This window comes from Ursus americanus, chromosome 24 (assembly GCF_024610735.1).
Source record: "Ursus americanus isolate L20-20 chromosome 24, mUrsAme1.1.p, whole genome shotgun sequence".
In the NCBI taxonomy this organism is placed as follows: Eukaryota; Metazoa; Chordata; class Mammalia; order Carnivora; family Ursidae; genus Ursus; species Ursus americanus.
Window position 1 is genome coordinate 23,038,314 of NC_142150.1, and position 23,051 is coordinate 23,061,364.

Here is a 23,051-nt window from a genome sequence, read left to right on the forward strand (position 1 = left end):
CAGGCAGTCTGTGGGAGTAAGTGCAGAGTGTTTTTCTTGGCCTTGGGCGATTGGTCTGAATCCCCGAAGAAGGCCCAGCTCTGTAGCCCAGACAGGATGGGAAGCATCTGTGAAAAGTACAGCCTCCTTTATCTGAGACTGTCATCCAACAACCTAAGCCAAATAACAATGAACTAATTTCAAACAGAGTTTCCATTGTTTCTTCTTGACTTTTTTTTAGAGTTCCAAATGTTTTTTCCATATCTTGAATCAATGGAAGAACATGTGAGTTCAGTGAAGGAGTTAAGCACAGCATATTTCTTCACAATGGGGATATAATTGTGGTATTGAGTTCTAAAAAGTAGAGTTTGTTCTGTCTTCTAGTTTGCCCGTAGAATATGGGATCCTATAACTTCATTTAAAAGTAAGGGCTATCTGACGGGGCACCTGGGTGGCTCAGTCGGTTACGCATCTAACTCAAGATCTCAGCTCAGGCCTTGATCTCAGGGTCGTGAGTTCAAGTCCCCAGCTGGACTTCATGATGGGCATGGAGCCTACTTAAAAAATAAAAAATAAAGTAAATAAAGTAAGGGCTATCTGAGACAGTCTCTGCTTTGCCGTCCTGCTTGCTGCTCCCTTGCAGTGTATTCAATAAACTATACTTTAAAAAGAAAGAAAGAAACAAACAAATAAATGAATGTAAAGACTATCTGATAATATTAAGGTGGAGAGGCTGAGTCCTAGGAGGAGGGCATGGTTTGTTCAGAATCACACAATTCACTGATGGTAGAAGAGGAAAGAAAACCAAGGTGCCATGACTTTCATATCTATCCACTGCTTTTTATATTCAGAACCTATTTGCAAGGCATTAGGTTTAATTTGGGTATTCCCAGTGTATGAAGTATCTTGGAAATAAGTGAAGCCTTATTAAATAAACCAATGGGATTGACACTTTTGGTAGTGGCTTCCACCAGGACATTGTGGTTTAGGGATGGGAATAAGCAGACGGACTTCAAAGGCATCATTTAGACTTCATCTCCAATTTCCAAGGAATGGCCTTTTTAAAAATTTTTAAATTTTTTTAGGAATAGTCATTTTGGACTTGAGGAAAGCCAAACTAAATGAGTAACCTTTGAGGCTTAGAAACAATCTGGGGAACTAATATAGGTTTGATCAGTGGAGCTCTCCACTGTCTTTTTAATTTAAAAAATTATCTAATAACTGAAGCATTAAAAAACTCAGTAATGGGGCTACTCAACCATTCAAAAGCCCTCTGGGGCTTAAAATTAATTTTTTAAGAAAAATTCTGGTATGCAGATAATCTTCTAATTACCAGTTTAAAATGGCTCATTTTTAGACCATTCTGAAAAGCCTTCTAACTATGCTCACGATTCAAAGTAACACATGGCCTAGAGGCATCCCTCCACTGTCGTTTCTGTCTGACTTCTCTGGGCTGGGGAAATGCTGGGAAATGTTGAGAAACTTCTCACCTTTTGGAAATAGCTTTTGGATTAGGGTGGTTTCCAAAAGGACTGATTAATTCTCTGCATAAAAGCCAGGGGTATTGCCAAACAGACAAAGATTTTTCTCCATTGGAAGGTCTAAGAACATATTTAACTGAATGTTCTAAAATAATATTGTAATTAGTAGCACAATACGATATTAAATTATAACCAAGACATGCACTTGGTTAGACCACTGTCCAGTGGTGAGTGAGCGGTTTTGTTTTTTCTACAATTCCAGTATATATTCTGAGGCAGAAAAGAAAAAAAACTGTAAAATAGTCTTCACTATTTTGCATAACAGGAAGAGAAGGCAGGTGGGTTTTAATCATAGATTCTGAAAACAATTAAGCATTTTAGATGAACAATACAAAAATTAAATGGTACAATTTAAATTATGGCCACAAATATCTTCAGATTCTTAAAGGAAACAGCTGATCAAATTTGTAGGTAATGAGTGCATGATATTCTGTGTGGCCATGATTCCTGCGTCTGGGTTATAAAACCATGTATCATCGTGACAAGGAATCACAATTAGGGAGACCTTAGAAATGACACCTCTCAACATCTACTTGTTGAATAGAATCTTTACAGATTCTGCTACTGATATTTCCAAGCTTCTGTCAGATTCCTCCAGGGAAGGGAGCTTGTTGCATCACGAGCCTCACTATTCCATTTGTACTCAAATGTTGGTTTTTGGACTTTTTTCTTTCTTAAATTGACCTGAGTACAAGATCTCAAGAGCATTTCTCCTCCCATATGAAAATATAGACTAATGGAGCCATTTTGGTAAGAGGGTATGTAGAATCCTGCTAATTTAATACCTATTTTGGAAATTCCTTTGGAAAAAACACCACTCAAGATTCCAGAGCCATGGTTTTCAATGGAGTTGATAGTGGCCCCCTGCAAACACTTGGCAATGTCTGAATACATTTTTTAATTTCTCAACTGGTTGCCACTAATGGGATAGCTAGGGTAGAGGCTAGGGATGCTGCTGAAAGTCCTATAATGCACAGGACAGCCCTCAACAACTAAAAATTATCCTGCAAGAGCTATCAATAGTGCCAAGGCTGAGAAACCCGTCTGTAGAACATTACAAAATAAGTCTAAGCCCTCTTCTGCCTCAGGCACCTTCTGATGTGTAAAGACAGTTATAATCTCTTAGCCTTTTCTCGTTCAGACTAAACATTTGTAATTTGTTTAAATGTGATAATTAGTTTGTAATTACATTTATAATTAGTTCAACCGTTGTTCTCAAGGTGTAGTCGCCAGAGTCCTTCCTTGGGACTCCCTTTAATTTCTCAAAGTCTAGTTCATAATTACATGTTCAAAACTGCAATTTTCCATTTGTGCTTTACCCAGTTTCACATAAGACCTAGTACATAGCAGTGCTGAGAAAATACTTACTAAAGGGTAAATGGATCAATCATATAGTAAATCAAAGAAAAGAAGAAGAATGGAAAAATAAAGAGCCTTGAAATCCCCTAATGAGGTCCTTTTGTTTATGAAGATTATAAAGAACAATCAAACACTTTTTTTACACACATTGGTTTAAATCATGACAACCACCAAGGAGGCCTTGAAATACTGTGAAGCTCCAGTTGGGGGAGCCCAGTCACTAATTCAAAGACTGGGAAGAACTGTATCTTAAATCTTAACTACAGGTTTTAAATCTCCTTGAGGGAAAATAAAATATTTTCTCTTTTTGATTTGTTTATATGCATGATGCATTGAGGGTGTCTCATAACTCCACTTTGATCTTACGGTCTGAGGAAAACATAAGGTCAGGAATGAGAGTTGTGAGTCCGTTGTACAGCCTGAGAAAATGTATGGTTTCTTTTGTAGGACCGCTCCAATGGAAACAAACCCATCCCACATGAATGGTGGCAGGCACCATTTAATGAGAATGTGCCTAATTAAAGGCAGTTTTTCACTCTCTGTGTTTCCTTTGACTACTAGGACATACAAAGTTAGATTTCAGGAAGGAACAGAGAGAGGTGGTGGGATTATAGGCCACAAAAGTACCTCTTATTCTTTCTGAATTGGTCCCCGGATTTCAGTCCTGTGTGAGGTGGTCACACAATGGGTGCCTTTGCAGATTTATCAGATGTTAGGCAGGATGTGGGCTGTGCTTGAGCCTTCCCAGTCAGCTCCCCACTGTACCTCCCCCAACACAGGCATTCCTCCTAAATCTCTCTGAAGTCACTCGTTAGGCCAGAAAATACAGTTCCTTCAGATTCTCAGAATCATTTCCTATCTTACAGAGCAAGGTCCATTTTATTTTATTTTATTTTATTTTATTATTTTACTTTATTTTTTTAAAGATTTATTCATTTTAGAGAGAGTGAGTGGGGTAAGAGGTAGAGGAGGAGAGGAAACCCTCAAGCAGACTTGCCACTGAGTGCAGAGCCCGATGTGGGGCTGGATCCCAGGACCCTGAGATCGCAGGCATGTCAGACCCTGTCTTTCTAAGGCCCACCCCTAGGTCTGCAGTAGCCTGCTTCAACTCCCCTCTGCAAACCTTTATCATAGTGGGAGGCCTGCCTTGAGATTTTCTCTCCAGCCCTGGTGTACCTGCATGTGATACCTGTTCATGCCTTTCCTATCTGGCTCAGTGAGTTCCTAAGCCACATGCCTGTGGCTCCCTGTCTCTGTTACTAACAGATTGGTGATATTGACCCCTAGATAGGGCTGCCTGTCCTAGTCCTAATCAGAAGCACAGGCTGGCACTGTGATTGGGCTCTCAGTCCCGTAAGACAGAAGCTTACACATGAATTTATTCAGCCTCTGTGAACTCTCATTCTCCAGAGACAGAAGGGACAAACATAGCAATTTTTCTGAAGAAGGTATGACTTAGTAAAAAGAACGTGGGATTCTGAATCAGAGACACCTGGATTTCAGACCTCACTTTCCAACATAGTATTCAACGGGTACTTCTACCCTCTAGATGCTGTATTTTAAAAGTAAATAACTATGGGGCACCTGAGTGGTGCAGTCAGTTAAACATCTTGATGTAGTTTTGGAATATAAGTTGGGTCTGGTGGGGTGAGGTCCGGAGCCGACAGCCAAGAGAGAATTCTGGAGACGTCTTTGGTGCAAAATAGTGGTTTTATTAAAGCATGGGGACAGGACCCATGGGGAGAAAGAGGGGCTGCACCGGGGTTGTGAGGAGTGGCTGATTACATACTTGGGAGTTGGGGGAGGTAAGGAAAAAGGGAGGTGTCCAAAAGGACTTTCATATGCCAAGGAAGACTCTCAGGATACCAGAGGCCTGGCTCTTATAAAGCTGAAGTTGTTTTTCCCTCTAGCAAAGCGTTAACAGTAAGACAGCTGGGAGCTTCCTGGAGGAACGTCATACAAATCCCACTCAGGAGTGTGGTGGGGTGGGGAGGTCGCCCAGTGTCAGCTTGTGCTTTGTCCTTAGCTAGCCTTCCGCTCCCTCATCAATCTGGTTTTTGGTTTTGCCTCAGGCTCTGATCTCAGGGTCTTGAGATCAAGCCCTGCGTCGGGCTCTACGCTAAGCGTGGAGTCTGCTTAAGACTCTTTTTGCCCCTTCGGCTCATGCTCTCTCTCTCTCTCTTAAACAAAATAAATGAATCTTTAAAAATATATGTATATGATATGCCTATATATTTGTGCAGAAAAAATAATGCACATAAAGTCACTTAATAAATTATAAAGTAGCATACACTGATTTATGTTATGCTGCAGGTTGACTATATTTAAGCTATATCAGTTGAATCCTAGTATACCAGTATCAGAAATTAAAGTTGCTAAGTCATTCTAAATAATTTGCTGGAAAACAGCCTAGAGGTTAATTAGAGACAGATGGGATAGTGGAGTAACCTCATGTGGAACCATTATAAAAAGCAAATGGGAATTGGAGTTAAAAGGAAGTTGCTTATGGGAAACCAAAGGAAATGTCACCCCGGAAGGGAAAACAGAGATAGATAGTGTTTTGCAAAAGGAAAGTCTCACTTTAAGCTCAGGAGAACCCAGTACTAGGTTTTCTCTTTAGGTAGCAAATTAGCATTAACAAAGTAAGCAAAGACTAATTCAAGTGTTTATATAGTTGAGGATAAAGCAAGATGCAAAGATATGAAGCAGAGTTTTCAATATCCAGTTCATAAGTGGCAGGGAGGAGTAGATCCTTGAATTTGTCTTGCTTTTTCCACTGAACTAGGAAAATTGATTGACCTCCCCAAAGCTTTAGTTTCATCATTTGTAAAGTGAGGTGGTTGGTGCATGAGATGATCTCTGATAATCTGACCAGTTCTGACTTAAATTCTCTTAAACTATGAGACCTTTTTATTATTTAGAATCCCCCCTCTTTCTTCATTGAACCCAGTCAAAGAAAGACAATTACCGTATGATTTCTCTCATATTTGGAACTTAAGAGCCAAAACAAATGATCAAAGGGTGGGGGGGAGAGAGACAAACCAAGAAACAGACTCTTAACTATAGAGAACAAACGGTTGGTGACCAGAGGGGAGGTGGGGGTGGGGGATGGGTGAAATCGGTGATGTGGATTAAGAGCACACTTATCTTGATGAGCACTGAGTAAATATGGAAGTGTTGAATCACTGTACTGTACACTGGAAACTAATATAGCATAGTATATTGACTACACAGAAATTTAAAAATAAAGTTATTTTTATTGCTCTTATATTAAAAACATGGTAGAATTATAAATCTTCAGAAATTACAGGTCTCTAGACTTGGAAATGTGGTCTGGGTCAGTTTCACCCTGTCCTGGTTTGGAGCAAGGAGGAATCTCAACCTGGTTCTGATGGTTCCTGACCAAGTATATACGGTGGGTACTTTCTTTTTCACACTGCTCTTTCTGAGAAATCAGAGTTCCTATGTCTGTTTTAGAGGGTTAGGATTGCTTGGACCATGGAGAAGGGCATTATAAATATAGGTATTTTGTAGTCTGAACAAAATTTTGCATCATAGTTGTTGGAGGAGTTCATTGAGAGGATGTGACTGCCAGTTAGACCTGAGTGCTGGGCCTGGACAACAGAGGCTCCTCACTTACTGTCCCTGGAAGTAGATTCTGCCCACCATTCCCACATCAGGAGCTGTTTCAAGGACAATGCCTTGAGAAAGTAATGTGTTATTGAGCTCATCTGGACTGTGTACATGACTGAACCTTGTTAAGTCTTCTATATAAACTTTAAAGATTCTGGTGGGCAGGTGCGGAGATCTACTCATCTTGCAGCCACCTAAGAACAGCCTTGTATGTAAGTTCCCTTGCTTATTAAATTTGCTACTTAACAACGTGGAGTGGTCTGCCTCCTTTTTCAGTCTCTTCTTGCCTTCCCTGTATGGGGTTCGGTTTTGAATTTCACCTGGGGAACTCCCAGTTTTGCACACCAGTGGTAGTTGACCTCCACTTCTGCTGGGTGATGTGTTGTGTTGTGCAGTGTTCAGGAAACTCTTGATAAGAGTCCCCTATCCTTGGCAAAGGGAAGGAAAACAAACATTATTGGGGAAAACTAACCCACTGGCACTCACTGGAATGACAAAGGGTGGCCTGTGGACGTTGCCTGGGTTTTCTCAAGGCCCAGGCAAAGGATGGGTAGGAGATCCTACACTTGCCTCTTCATGTAATCCTTCCTCTCCTCCTGGCTGTCCTCCTCATGCCTTCTCTTTGTCTGTCCTCCTAGATAGAGCAACCTTTATTTTCCCATTTGGGCGGGGTCTTTTAGCTTTTCATCCATGTTTCTTTTAATCTGTTTCCTTGTGAGTACATTTTATGCTCTTTTTCTTTAGGGCTGTCCTTTTTGACACAAAATCCTTTTTCAACTTTTTTTTAACCTCTTTAACATTTCAGTTCTCACTTAAACATGGTGGCTTTCAAGAGCACTGTCTTTGAAACAGGCTTCAAGTGACTATTTTGGAAGTCAGATGTCGAATAGTGACACTTCCTTTCTCTCTGCTTTCCACCTCGAACATCCTAATTCTTCCCTAGGCAATGGAGGTTTCTGCTGAATAGCAGATAGTACAAAAAAAGAACAGCACATTGACAGATTTTAAAGCATTAACTCACAACAAGGTGACTCACATAAACATCCAGTTTGCTGATTCTGACAGGTAATTTTTAAAGTCCTACTGTGTTCCGGCATGTAAAAGTCTCTTAAGTGAACGAGACACAGGATCTGCCCTCAAGGAGCTCCATAATGATAATAGTATCCAAGAATCTTAGGGAAGTTGCTGTTTTTCACTTGCTCAGAAAAGGAATCTTCTCCCTGATAACACTTCAGTTCCACTTGCACACCTGTCCACTTGGGACAGTGTTTCTGGAAAGTTGACTCTGAAGCAAATGAAGCATTGTTAAGTGACCTGGGACTACCTCTTATTTAAATGAACCATACAGTAAAGCTTAGAAATGTGACTAGTCAACCTCTAATTTGTTTTGTAAATTAATTTTTGTCTATGCATTAACTTTGCTTAAGGCAAATATATTTGTATATCTGGGTATACATATATATGTATGTATATGATTTATTTCTAAAATAAGTCAGTCACTGTATGACTTGTGCTTACGGTGATGGCAAAACTCTAAAGGTATACATTAGGCATATAATCTTTGAAATCTTATCAAAAATAAGTTTATTCAGTTTGTTTTTAGCTTTCTTTGGAAGTCTCACTACCATCATGAATGCTATATATTTACATGGTTGGATTGATAAATCAACTCAACCTTGAACTTGGGTGTAGTGCCAGAATATAGTCTTTGTTCTTTCCCAAATAATTTAATTATTTAGCAGATTCAGAAATTTTGTTAAGTACCATTAGGTGAACAGATATTTTTGCATATAAAAATAAGTGTGTAAGTATGTGACTATTAAAATATTTCAATCTGTAATTTTCAAATTAAATTGTTATGAATGTAGTGACATTCAGTGTTAGAAATTAACATAACAATATAGGTACACAAAGTAATACATTTAATTATTTAATACATATTGTTGAATCCTAATGCTGTACCATGGGCTATGACGACAGTGGGGACTCGGTGATGAATGAAATGTGATGTAGAATCATTACATCTTATTCCATGTTATCACAAATGGCAAGATTTCCTTCTTTCTCATGACTAAATAATATTTCATTGTGTACACATATGCCACAACGTGATCTAGTCATCAGTCAGTGGGCATGTAGGTTGTTTCCATATCTTGGCTGTTGTGAGTAAAGCTGCAATGAAAATGGGGGTGCAGATATTTCTTAAATATCCTGTTTTCATTTCCTTTGGATATATAACTAGAAGTATGATTGCTGGATCATCTGGTGGTTCTTTTTAAAATTTTTAAAGGAAGCTCCATACTGTTTTCTATATTGCCTGGACCAATTTACATTCCCACCAACAGCAGACAAGGGTTCCTTTCATCCACATCCTCACCGCCATGTGAACTCTTGTCTTTTTGATTTTAGCATCTAACAGTGTGAGGTGATATCTCATTGTGGTTTTGATTTGCATTTCCCTGATGAGTAGCGACATTGATCATCTTTTCATGTACCTATTGGCTGTTTGGATGTCTTGTTTGGAAAAATGTCTGTTTGGTGCCTGTTTTTTAATCAGGCTATTTGTTTTTTTTGTTTTTTGTTTTTTTTTGCTATAGAGTTGTATGAATTCTTTCTCTATTTTGGATATAAACCCCCTGTCACATATACGATTTGCATATATTTTCGTCTGTTCTTACGTTGCCTTTTCATTTTGTTGATGGTTTCCTCTGCTGTGCAGAAGCTTTTTATTTTGAGGTTGTGCCACTTGTTGATTCTTGCTTTTGTGACCTTTGCTTTTGGTGTCAAAGCCCAGAAATCATTGCCAAGACTGATGTCAAAGAGCTTACTCCCTATGTTTTCTTTTAGGAGTTTTTGTTTTTAGGTTTACTTAAGTGTCTGCCTTTAATTCATTTTGAGTTTGTTTTTGTGTGTAGTGTAAGAGAGGGGTTTAGTTTCCTTCTCTTGCATGTAGCTTATCCAGTTTTTCCACCAGAATTTATTGAAGAAAGTATTCTTTCTCTATTGTGTATTCTTCACTCCTTTGTCATAAGTTAGTTGACTATCTATGCCTGGGTTTATTTATGGGCTCCCTGTTCTATGCCATTGATCTGTGTGTCTGTTTTTATGCCAATTCCATACTATTGATTACTATAGTTTTTACTATAGTGTGAAATCAAGAAGTTTGATGTTTCCACCTTAATTTTTCTTTTTTTTTTTTTAAGATTTTATTTATTTATTTGACAGAGAGAGAGACAGCCAGCGAGAGAGGGAACACAAGCAGGGGGAGTGAGAGAAGAAGAAGCAGGCTCATAGCGGAGGAGCCTGATGTGGGGCTCGATCCCGGAACGCCGGGATCACGCCCTGAGCCAAAGGCAGGCGCTTAACCGCTGTGCCACCCAGGCGCCCCATCCACCTTAATTTTTCTTTCTTAAGATTGCTTTGACTATTCAGGGTCTTTCGTGGTTCCATGTAAATTTTAGGATTGTTCTATTTCTTTTAAAATGCCTTTGGAATTTTGATAGGAATTATATCAAGTCGGTAGATTCCTTTTGGTAGTACAGACATTCTAATAAATGAGTTCTTCTAATTCATAAGCACGCAATAACTTTCCATTTGTGTTTTCTTCAAATTTTTTTCATCAGTGCCTTATGGATTTCAGTGGGCAGATCTTTCACCTTCTTGGTTAAATTTATTCTTAGGTGTTTTATTCTCTTTGGTGCAATTGTACATGGAATTGTTTTCTTAATTTCTCTTTCTGATAGTTTGTTGGGAGTATTAGAAACATAACTTGATTTTTATTTACTGATTTTGTATTCTGTGACTTTACTAAATTTGTTCATTAGTTCTAACAATTTTATGGAGAAGTCTTTAGTGTAGAATTTTCTATATGTAAGACTTTGTCCTCTGCAAATAGAGGCAGTAGAATATTTTTAATAGGAATATATTTTCCCCTAGAAATAATAATGCCCATGCCTGCCTTTGAGAATTTAAGGGTTAGTAGGGAAGTAGTGTGCTGCTTGAGCACCATAATAATTTAAATATTTTCTTCATTTTTGAAAGTAAACTTTTTGTTCAGGTATAATATATATACAGGGAAGTTTACGGACTATAAGGATATTTTAATAAGGCTGTTTATCATATATTCTTATTTTTAGTGTGTATAGATCTGAAATAATGACCTCCTTTTCATTCCTGATGTTGGTAATTTATGCTTTTTTTTTTAATTAGTCTTGTTAACAGTTAATCATTTTTGTTAGTTTTTACATGGGACCACATTTGGCTTTGTTTATTTTTTCTGTTATATGTTTACCTTTATTATTATTTTATGTTCTTATATTTATTATGTCATTATTTTGTGCTTTGTTGGAGTTAATTTGCTGTTATCACTTTTTGTAATATATGTATTTAGGTTATTGATTTCTAAACTTTATTCTTATTTATATATTTTAAGATTATAAATTTTCCTATATATACTACTTTAGCTGAATCCGTCAAGATTCGCTTTGTTATATTTTCATTGTCATTAAATTACAAATATTTTTTTTTTATAATTTATCTTTTTATATATAGCTTAGTTTCTTTTCTTTTTTTTTTTTTTTTTAATGATTTTTTATTATATTATGTTAGTCACCATACAGTACATCCCCGGTTTCCGATGTAAGGCTCAATGATTCATTAGTTCTGTATAACACCCAGTGCACCATGCAATACGTGCCCTCTTTACTACCCATCACCGGTCTATCCCATTCCCCCACCCCCCTCCCCTCTGAAGTCCTCAGTTTGTTTCTCATAGTCCATAGTCTTTCATGTTTCATTCCCCCTTCTGATTACCCCCCCTTTCTTTATCCCTTTCCTCCCCTACTGATCATCCTAGTTCTTATGTTCCATAGATGAGAGAAATCATATGATAGTTGTCTTTCTCTGCTTGACTTATTTCACTTAGCATTATCTCCTCCAGTGCCGTCCATGTTGTAGCAAATGTTGAGAACTCATTCTTTCTGATAGCTGAGTAATATTCCATCGTATATATGGACCACAACTTCTTAATCCAGTCATCTGTTGAAGGGCATCTCGGCTCCTTCCACGATTTAGTTATTGTGGACATTGCTGCTATGAACATTGGGGCGCATATGGCCCTTCTCTTCACTACGTCTGTATCTTTGGGGTAAATACCCAGTAGTGCAATGGCTGGATCATAGGGTAGCTCAATTTTTAACTTTTTAAGGGACCTCCACACTGTTTTCCAGAGTGGCTGTACCAACTTGCATTCCCACCAACAATGTAGGAGGGATCCCCTTTCTCCACATCCTCTCCAACAATTGTTGTTTCTTGCCTTGTCTATTTTTGCCATTCTAACTGGCGTAAGGTGGTATCTCAGTGTGGTTTTGATTTGAATTTCCTTGATGTCTAATGATTTTGAACATTTTTTCATGTGTCTGTTAGCCATTTGTATGTCTTCATTGGAAAAGTGTCTGTTCATATCTTCTGCCCATTTTTTGATTTGTTTATTTGTTTCTCGTGTATTGAGTTTGAGAAGTTCTTTGTAGATCTTGGATACCAGTCCTTTATCTGTAGTGTCATTTGCAAATATATTCTCCCATTCCGTGGGCTGCCTCTTAGTTTTTCTGACTGTTTCCTTGGCTGTGCAGAAACTTTTAATCTTGATGAAGTCCCATAAATTCATTTTATCTTTTGTTTCTCTTGCCTTTGGGGATGTGTCATGAAAAAGGTTGCTTTGGCCGATGTCGTAGAGGTTGTTGCCTATGTTCTCCTCTAGAATTTTGATGAATTCCTGTCTCACATCGAGGTCTTTCATCCATTTGGAGTTTATTTTTGTGTATGGTGTGAGAGAGTGGTCAAGTTTCATTCTCTTGCATGTAGCTGTCCAATTTTCCCAGCACCATTTATTGAAGAGACTGTCTTTTTCCCACCGGATGTTTTTTCCTGCTTTATCAAATATTAGTTGCCCAAAGAGCCGAGGGTCCATTTCTGGGCTCTCTATTCTGTTCCATTGGTCTATGTGTCTGTTTTTGTGCCAGTACCATGCTGTCTTTGTGATCACAGCTTTGTAGTACAGCTCGAAATCCGGCATTGTGATGCCCCCAGCTTTGTTTTTCCTTTTCAACAGTTCCTTGGAAATTCGGGGCCTTTTCTGTTTCCATACAAATTTAAGGACTGTTTGTTCCAGTTCTTTGAAAAATGTCTTTGGTATTTTGATTGGGATAGCATTGAAAGTGTAGATTGCTCTGGGTAGCATGGACATTTTAACTATGTTAATTCTTCCGATCCATGAGCATGGAATATCTTTCCATCTTTTTATGTCTTCCTCAATGTCTTTCAAGAGTGATTTATAGTTTCTAGAATATAGGTCCTTTACGTCTCTGGTTAAGTTAATTCCAAGGTAACGTATGGTTTTTGGTGCTATTGTAAATGGGATGGATTCCCTAATTTCTCTTTCTTCGGTCTCGTTATTCGTGTATAGAAATGCAACTGATTTCTGAGCATTTATTTTGTATCCTGCCACGTTACTGAATTGCTCTATAACTTCTAATAGTTTGGGAGTGGCTTCTTTTGGGTTTTCCATATAGAGTATCATGTCATCTGCGAAGAGAGACATTTTGACTTCTTCTTTGCCAATTTGAATACCTTTGATCCCTTTTTGTCGTCTGATTGCTGTTGCAAGGACTTCTAGTACTATGTTGAATAATAGTGGCGAGAGTGGGCATCCTTGTCGTGTTCCTGATCTTAAGGGAAAGGCTTCCAGCTTTTCTCCATTGAGAATAATATTTGCAGTAGGCTTTTCATAGATGGCTTTTATGAGATTGAGAAATGTACCTTCTATTCCTACACTCTGAAGGGTTTTAATCAGGAAAGGATGCTGTATTTTGTCAAATGCTTTTTCGGCATCGATTGAGAGGATCATATGGTTCCTGAGTCTTTTCTTGTTGATATGATGTATCACGCTGATTGATTTGCGAATATTGAACCACGCTTGCATCCCAGGTATGAATCCCACTTGATCGTGATGGATAATCCTTTTAATGTATTGTTGGATTCTATTAGCAAGTATCTTGTTGAGGATTTTGGCGTCCATATTCATTAGGGAAATCGGTCTGTAATTCTCCTTTTTGATGGGGTCTTTGCCTGGTTTGGGGATCAAGGTAATATTGGCCTCATAGAATGAGTTTGGTAGCTTTCCTTCTGTTTCTATTTTTTGAAATAGCTTTAGGAGAATAGGTATTATTTCTTCTTTGAATGTTTGGTAGAATTCCCCAGGAAAACCGTCCGGGCCTGGAGTTTTGTTATTTGGAAGGTTGTTTATCACTGACTCAATTTCTTCATAATTAATTGGCCTGTTTAAGGAATCAATTTCTTCCGGTTTCAATCTTGGTAGTTTATAGGTTTCCAGGAAGGATTCCATCTCTTCCAGATTGCTTAGTTTATTGGCATATAGCTGTTGATAAAAATTTCTAATAATCCTTCCAATTTCAATGGTGCTCGTCGTGACCTCTCCTTTTTCATTCATAATTTTAATAATCTGGGTCCTTTCTCTTTTCTTTTGGATAAGTCTTGCCAGTGGTCTGTCAATTTTATTGATTCTCTCAAAGAACCAGCTTCTAGTCCTGTTGATCTGCTCTACTGTACTTCTGGTTTCTGCTTGATTGATTTCAGCTCTAATTTTGGTCAACTGCTTCCTCGTGCGTGGATTAGGCCTGTCCCTCTGTTGCTGTTCCAGCTTCTTGAGGTGAGAATATAAAAACTGCATTTTAGATTTTTCTATTCTTTTGAGTGAGGCTTGGATGGCTATGTATTTCCCCCTTAGGACTGCCTTTGCAGTATCCCATAGGTTTTGGACTGTTGTATTTTCATTCTCATTGGTCTCCATAAATTGTTTAATTTGATTTTTGATTTCCTGGTTTATCGAGTCATTCCTGAGCAGGATGGTTCTTAGTCTCCAAGTGTTTGAGTTTCTTCCAAATTTTTCCTTGTGGTTGAGTTCCAATTTCAGAGCGTTGTGGTCTGAGAATATGCAGGGGATAATTTCAATCTTTTGGTATCGGTTGAGACCTGTTTTGTGTCCCAGAACATGGTCTATTCTTGAGAATGTTCCATGGGCATTAGAATAGAATGAGTATTCTTAGGTTCTGGGGTGTAGTGTTCTATATATATCTATGAGGTCCAACTCGCCGAGTATGGCATTCAAAGCCTTTGATTCTTTGCTTAGTTTTTGCCAGGGTGTTCTGTCTATTTCTGATAGTGGAGTGTTGAGGTCCCCTACTATTAATGTATTTTTATCTATGTGTCTCTTTATTCTGGTTAAGAGTTGGCTTGTGTATCTTGCTGCTCCCCTGTTGGGGGCATATATATTTATAATTGTCATATCCACTTGTTGAATACTTCCCTTAAGAATAATATAGTGCCCTTCTGCATCTCTAACTATAGTCTGTAGTTTAAAATCCAATTTATCTGATATGAGAATTGCTACCCCAGCTTTCTTTTGAGGTCCATTTGCGTGAAAGATGGTACTCCATCCCCTTACTCTCAGTCTGAATGCATCTTTGGGTTTGAAATGAGTCTCTTGTAGACAGCAAATGGATGGGTCATTTCTTTTTATCCAATCTGCAACCCTGTGGCGTTTATGGGATGGTTCAAACCATTTACATTAAGACTGATTACTGAGAGATATGATTTTAATGTTGCCATGTTGCCAGTAAAGTCTTTGTTTGTATTGGCTGTGACTTTCTGTTCTGTATCACTCTTGGGGCCTTTTTACTTTTATAGAACCCCCCGTAATATCTCCTGTAGGGCTGGTTTCATGGTTACAAAATTGGTTAGTGACTGGCGATTCTGAAATGTCTTTATTTCTCCATCAATTCTGAATGACAGCCTTGCTGGATAAAGGATCCTTGGCTGCATGTTTTTCTCTGAAAGAGCTTTAAATATGCTCCCCCAACCCTTTCTCTCATTCCAGGTCTGTGTAGACAGGTCTGACGTAATTCTGATGCCTTTGCCTTGGTACGTGAGAAATTTCTTTGCCCTGGCCGCTTTCAATACTGTTTCCTTGCATCTCATATTTGCGAATTGCACTATGACGTGACGTGGTGTAGGTCTGTCATGGTTGAGCTTGGGAGGGGTCCTCTCTGCCTCTTGGACACGAATGTTTGTTTCCCTTGCTAGATTAGGGAAGTTTTCAGCTACAATTTGTTCAAATATCTCTTCTAGACCTCTGTTTTTCTCCACCCCCTCGGGGATGCCGATGATTCTAACATTGGATCGTTTCATTGAGTCAGTAATTTCCCGTAACCTACATTCGTGGGCGTGGATTTTTTTAAGACCATCTTCTATTTTCATTTTTTCCTCTATTAACCCATCCTCCAATTCACTAACCCGTTCCTCTGCTTCTGCGACCCTGGCCGTCAGAGCCTCTAGTTTTGCCTGCATTTGGCTCATAGAATTTTTAATTTCTGTCAGGTTCGCTCTCATTTCTGTCCTTAAGGATTCTATATTCTCAGTAACCTTTTCGTTAATAGTTTTTTCAATTCTACTCATCATTTTGACCATCATTACTCTGAATTCCATTTCTGATAATTTGGTTACATCCATATCCATTATTTCTGTGGCAGAGGCCACAGACTCACTGTCTTTTCTTTGCTGGGGGGGGCTTCTCCTTCTTGTCATTCTGATGAAGAGAGGTTGCGGGGTTTCCAGAGCCCAAATTCTTGACTGGGTCCCAGGCCGTGCCCCTTGTTTTATAGGGATCTTAGGGATGTGGGCTTCTTCTTTAAAGATATTATTTATTTATTTATGTGGCAGCCAACCAGCGAGAGAGGGAACAGAAGCAGGGGCGTGGGAGAGGAAGAAGCAGGCTCCCAGCGGAGGAGCCCGATGAGGGACTCCTTTCCGGAACGCTGGGATCACGCCCTAAGCCGGAGACAGGCGCTCAATGACTGCGCCACCCAGGCGCCCGGGTTGTGGGCTTCTTGATTTTTCAGCCTGCCTTCTGGGGGAGGGGCCTGCCGCACCGATACTCAAGCAGCCCTGTTTGGGTAGAGTCTCCGTGTCCCCTGCGAGGGGGGATGGGGAGGGGCACTCCCTGAGCCGGTATTTCCAGGCTTTTGTTCTCTGGCGGCTTTCCCTGGCGGTTTGCTGTGCCTCTTCTGAGAGTCAGAGAAGCAGCGGCCGAATTTCAGCCTCTGTCACAGAACAGAGGGATTGCGGCCCGTTCTCCACTGATGTTCTGGCCACTTTAACTCTGCTACTGTTGGTGCTGCTCAACCCTGCAGCGTCCCGGGATGTGCGCCCCACACCCTGCGTCCCAGCCCTCATTTCCAGGGCCGGCGCGTCTCTGTCCTTTGTGTTTCTAACGCCGCCAGCCGCCAGCCGCCCGGCGCGCTCCCGGATCTCCCGGTCTCAGTCTGGATCCAGTGAGCGCACCGGGATTCCGGTGTTCCGCGAGATGCCTGGTGGCGCGCGCACCCGGCTCACAGTCTCAGTCTGCTGTTGTGCGGGTGCCGACCGTGAGCCCCGCCCGCTCTCCCGTGCAAGTGGCTGCCGCTTCCCGGCGCCAGAACGCGGCGGCTCCCTCCCCCTTCCATTTATCTTCTGATATCTGTGCACGGTTTCATGGCTCCCCGCTTCGTACCTCAATACTCAGCGCTGGAGATGTTCATTTGTAGAGATCCAGATGCGTCTTCCTGCGTCTCAGGCTGGTTCCGTGGTTGTTTAGGCTGGTCTGGTACCTATCCAGCTCGCCTCGGAGGACCGGCTGAAAACGGTATCTCCTACTCCTCCACCATCTTAACTCCCCTGTAAATTACAAATATTTTTAGATTTCTTTTTCCTGTTTGCTACATGGACCATTTAAAAGGTTTTGCATAATTCCTAAGTAATCGTGATTTTTCTAGTTGACTTTGTGTTATAGATTTCTAGCTTGAATTTCAATTTGGTCTGCGAACATATTTCAAATGATATAAATTTTTGAAATTCTTTGAATCTCATTGTACAATTTTACTTTTTAACAAATGTTCTATGCATGCTCGGAAAAAAATGTGTATTCTATCACTGTTCCAATTATGTCAGGTTTATTAACCATATCATTAAGATTTTATATATAGATTTTCTTTTTTTTTAAGATTTATTTTTTTTATTTTAGAGCAAAAGCATGAGTGGTGGAAGGGGCAAAGGGAGAGAGGGAGAGAGAAAGAGAGAAGCAGACTTCCTGCTGAGTGCGGAGCCCAATGCAGGGCTTGATCCCAGGACCTCAGGATCATGACCCAAGCTGAAACCAAGAGTCAGATGCTTAACTGACTGAGCCACCCAGGCCCCTCAAGATTTTATACATATATTCTTACTAATTTTTGTCTGCTTTTTCTAGCAGTTGTTGAAAGAAGTATATAAAAGTCTTCTGCTATGAGTGAAAATAATCTAATTTCTCATTTTATTTCTCTCAATTTTTATTTATGTACTTGGAACCTGTTCTGTTATTTCTTGCATATACTTTTTATTGTTTTATCTTCTTGGCAAATTAGTCCTTTTACCAGTGAATATCCTTTCCCACCCTCTACCCTGCTGCCTTTATTTCTAGAAATGGTTCTTGCCTTAAAAGTCATTTTGTTTGCTATGAGTTTTGCTGTGTGATCTGTCTTGTGGGTAGACATGTCTGGTGCATATCTTCTTCTATGCTAATTCTTACTTTTCTGTGTCTTTATATTTAAGATGTGATTTTTGCAGACCGTTTTTTCTCATATCTAGTCTGTCATCTTTGCCTTTAATTGGAGAATTCTGTTTTCTTACGTGTAATGCAACCATTGACATGTTTGAGGGTTTGTGTTAATGTTTAGTATTTGTCTTTTATTTGTTTCACCTACTTTATTTTTCTTTGCACTTTTGCCTTCTTGTGGATTAATCAGATGTTTTAATTCCATATTTCCCCTTTATTAGCTTAGTAGTTACACATTTTTAAACTTACATTTAGTGGCTATATTACAATATGCATTTTGACTTATTGTTGCCAGTTATGAACGAGTGCTTTCTTTTTCTCAGGCAATGCTGGAACCTCAAGTCAATTTAATTTCATCTACTCCCCCACGCTTTTTGTGTTATTAACTATAATTGAATTTTAAGTAATTGGTGTGCTACGTTACATCTCTCTCACACCATATGTGATAAGTATCGGTGACAAATTAATCCCAAGCACAAAATATGATACTTATTCCTGATAAACTTCATCTTGTTAGACCTCCCTACAGCTGATTCTACTTAGGTTCTTTACTGTTCCCATAGATTTTCATGGTGCCGTAATGGGGTAATAATTTTTAGAACGTCTTTATTTAAATTTGTTAAAATAGTTGTTCCAAACATCTCTCCACTGCATGTATCTGGATAATTCTAACTTCACATTGATGACCAGAAGTGCTGTTTTTAATTTTAAAGAAAACCAACTAGGAAGAGCAGCAATTATTAAAAGTGACTTTATCAGTCTGAGAGGAGTAATAAGCTGTTTTTCTCTTCCTGTCCACTCACTGTGGAAGTTTGGAAATGGTCAAAATACTATGACTAGTAACAGTTACAAAGGCTTTACTATGGGGAATTATAATCTATGACCAAGGTATTTCTTTGTAGAAAATTTAATTAGAAAAAAAAGAGGAAATTCTTATTAATTTATTTAGTTAATTATTGCCTTCTCTAATATACACTGACTTCTTTTGAGAAGTGAAAATAATGCTAATAGGGAAGATATTTGTTGCTATATGATTGTTGTGTCTGTCAATTATCTTTTGTCTCAGTAATGCTCTGTTTTGCATCATCTCTCCAACGATCTGTGGTTTAAAACAATTTAATCATTTTTTATTTTGCTTACAAGTCTGGAGGTTGGCAGTTCAGTCTGAAATTGGCTTGGCAGTTCTTTGAGGTTGGGTTGGGCTCACTTGCCCACCTGGGCATCATCTGGTTATTGGCTGATCTAGGATAGTCTTGGCTGGAATGAATGGAGCAAGCTAGCTCAAGCATGTGTTTGTGGCAATCACAGAGAAGCAACAGAACAAAGTAAAACATGCAAGCACTTTTTCAAGCCTCTACTGGATTCACATTTGCCTGTTGACATGCCTGAGCCAGAGTCAAGGGGTGAAGCAGAATATCCCATCCAGAGTAGAAGAGTACTGCAAAGTTACATGGCAAAGTGTATGAAATCAGGGATGGGGGAAAAATGGGGGCTCTTAATCTACTATAGCTACCAGACTGAGAAATGTTATAGTTAATAGGGAAAGAAAGTTTGGGGTTATAAACTGTGTTTTTTTAGCATACTTGAGTAGAATAGAATATAGCAGATTATCAAGAACTTTATTATTTTGGTTCCCAAAAGTGTTCAGTTTTTAGAAAATTGTGATTTGATTGAGAATGATTTGATTGGCCCGGTTAAAAATTTTCTAAGTTAGAGTTATAGACTATTCATGCTCATTAATTTTCCTTTGCTCTAAAGATTGTGACATTTGTTTTGAATTACAAACCAGTCTTGATTAGGTAAGGGAGTAAGCACAGGATAATCAGCTTAGGTACTGCATACCATAAATATATTTGGTTCATGTATTTTACTAGGGGCATTGGCGGCTTATGTTTAATTATTTATAGTAAGACTTCATAGTAAGTGTCTGGCCATATATCTGCAAGGAGGACTAGCATCCTTCCTTGATTTTAAATCAAAGAACTTTCTGTGACACTACTGGTTTTGTGTGAATGTGGTAAAAACTACTAATTTTACTTTCTAAATTTTAGGGGAGAATTTAGTTCTTAAAAACAGATTCTAAAATTGGTATTTATGTTCCTAGAAAAATGAGAGTTAGTTACCAGTCTTCTAGAGTCTTGGTCCTACTCTTATTTTAGAGGTACCCATGAGTATATGAGAATGGTCATTTATACTCAGCCATTTTCCAATATCTATGTGTATATACATATAGAAAAAATAGTCAGGGTAGGTGAACCAAAATCTTACTGGACTTATCTTTGGACAGTGGAAACAGGAATAACTTTAATTTCCTTTTAGTGATATTTTTTGAACTTTTTAAAAATAAATTTGATTATTCGATCAGATTTTTAAGGTGATTAAAATTCCACTTAAAGATAGCCAATGTTCATTTCAATCTGGTACTCCTAACTTCCATGTTTGGCCTGGTGTTATGTGGCATTAACTTCAAAGTTTGTCATTGTTGAATTATTTATCCTACAACAACATATATTTATGTAGCTTAAAATATGCTATCTATAAAATTACCTACATTTCTGCTAGCCACTCTGTTTCACACACGTAATTTATGCTCCAGCAGAACTGAATTACTTGGGTTTCTCTGAATTTCCCTTTATCCCGGTCTCTCTAGGGCTTCGTTCAGGCTAACTCCCTCTTCCGTCATGCCTTAGTGTAAGTATTGCTTACCTATGCAAACGTTTTCTGACTCCATAGACACATTGCCCTCCCTAGCACTCATCAAAATTGTAATTAAGTAATTTTTTATGTAATTACATAACCACTGGTCTTCCCATCTAGGGTGTAAGCTGCTTAATAGTGAGAGCCAGGTTAACCTTATTCACTTCTGTATCTCTCTGCAACTAGCACGGTGCCTGAAACATACAAGTGCTTGGTTTTCCAGTGCATATAAAAGTTAAATTTATATTATACTATAGTCTATAAAGTGTGCAATAGCATTGTGTCTAAAAAACAATGAACATGCCTTAATTAAAACATACTTTATTAGTAAAAAATGCTGATTGTGATCTGAGCTTTTAGCCAGTTGTAATCTTTGGTGGAGAGTCTCACCTTGATGTTAAGTGCTGCTGACTGATCAGCGTGGTGGTTGCTGAAGTTTGGGGTGATGACGGCAGCTTCTTAAAATAAGACAGCAGTGAAGTTTGCTGCATCGATTGATTTCCTTTGAGGAATGATTTCTCCATAGCATATGATGTTGTTTGATAGTATTTTACCCACAGAACTTCTTTCAAAATTGGAGTCAACCCTCTCAAACACTGCTTCTGCTTCATCAACCAAGTTTATGTAGTATCCTAAATTCTTTGTTGTCTTTTCAATGATCTTCACAACATCTTCCCCAGGAGTAGTTTCCATCTCAAGAAACCACTTTCTTTGCTCATCCATAAGAAACAACTCCTCATCTGTTCAAGTTTTGTCATGAGATTGCAGCAAACCCGTCACATCTTCAGGCTCCACTTTTAATTCTAATTCTTTTCTATTTCTACCACATCCCCAGTTATTTCCTCCACTGAAGTCTTAAACCGCTCAAAGTTGTCCATGAGGATTGGAATCAACTTCTAAATGGAAGAAACTTCCTGTTCATGTTGGTATTTTGACCTCTACCCATGCCTCACAAATGTTCTTAATGGCATCTAGAATACTGAATCCTTTTCAGAATGTTTTCAATTTATTTTGCCCAGATTCATTAGAGGAACCACTGTCTTTGGCAGTTATAGCCTTACAAAATGTATTTCTTAAATAATAATACTTGAAATTCGAAAATAATGCTTGATCCATGGGCTGCAGAATGGATGCTGTGTTAGCCGGCATGAGAACATTAATCTCATTGGACATCTCCATCAGAGCTCTTGGGTGACCAGGTGCATTGTCAATGAGCAGTCATATTTTGAAAGGAATCTTTTAAACTGAGTAGTGTGTCTGAACAGTGGGCTTTAAAGATTCAGTTAACCATGTTGTAAAGAGATGTGCGATCATCCAGGCTTTGTTGTGCCACTTCTAGAGCACAGGTGGAGTAGATTGAGCATAATTCTTAAGAGCCCTAGGATTTGCAGAATGGTAAATGAATGCTGGCCTCAACTGAAAGTCACAGCTGCCTTAGCCTTTAACAAGAGACTCAGCCTGTCCTTCGAAGCTTTGAAGCCAGGCATTTGCTTTTCCTCTCTAGCTGTGAAAGTCCTTAGATGGTGTCTTCTGCCAAGAGAAGGCTGTTTGTCTACATTGAAAATCTGTTATTTCGTGTAGCCACGTTCGTGGATTATCTGCACTACATCTCCTGGAGAACTTGCTGCGGCTTCCGTGTCAGCACTTGCGGCTACATCTTGCAGTTTTATGTCACGGAGATGTCTTCATTCCTTAAATCTCAGAAACCAGGCTCTGCTGGCTTCCAACTTTCTTTGGCAGCTTCCTTATCTCCCTCAGCCTTCATGGAACTGAAGAGAGTTAAGGCTGTGCTCTGGATTAGGCCTTGGTTTAAGGGAATGTTCTGCCTGTTTTGATCTTCTGTCCAGACCACTCAAAACTTTCTCCATGCCAACAATCAAGCTATTTTGCTTTCTTATCATTCATGTGTTCTCTGGAGTAGCATTTTTATTTTCCTTCAAAAACTCTTCCTTTGTATTTACAATTTAGCTAACTACTTGGCACAGAAGGCCTGGTTTTTGACCCATCGTGGCTTTCAACATGCCTTCTTCACCAAGTTCAATCATTTCTAGCTTTCAATTTAAAAGTGAGAGATGTGCAACTCTTCCTTTCACTTGATCACTTAGAGACCATTGTAGGGTGATTAACTGGCCTAACAATTT

General features: G+C 38.9%; 1 protein-coding gene across 1 annotated transcript in view; it reads right to left on the reverse strand.

Annotated features, from left to right (window-relative positions):
- LOC148107858 (peptidyl-prolyl cis-trans isomerase A-like) overlaps window positions 1-21,401 on the reverse strand; it is a 128,032-nt gene extending 106,631 nt beyond the window's left edge. Inside the window, 1 exon segment of the mRNA XM_087855266.1 lies at window positions 21,301-21,401. Coding sequence (XP_087711392.1) covers window positions 21,301-21,401 — 101 coding nt within the window.
- Window positions 21,402-23,051: the final 1,650 nt, after the last annotated feature.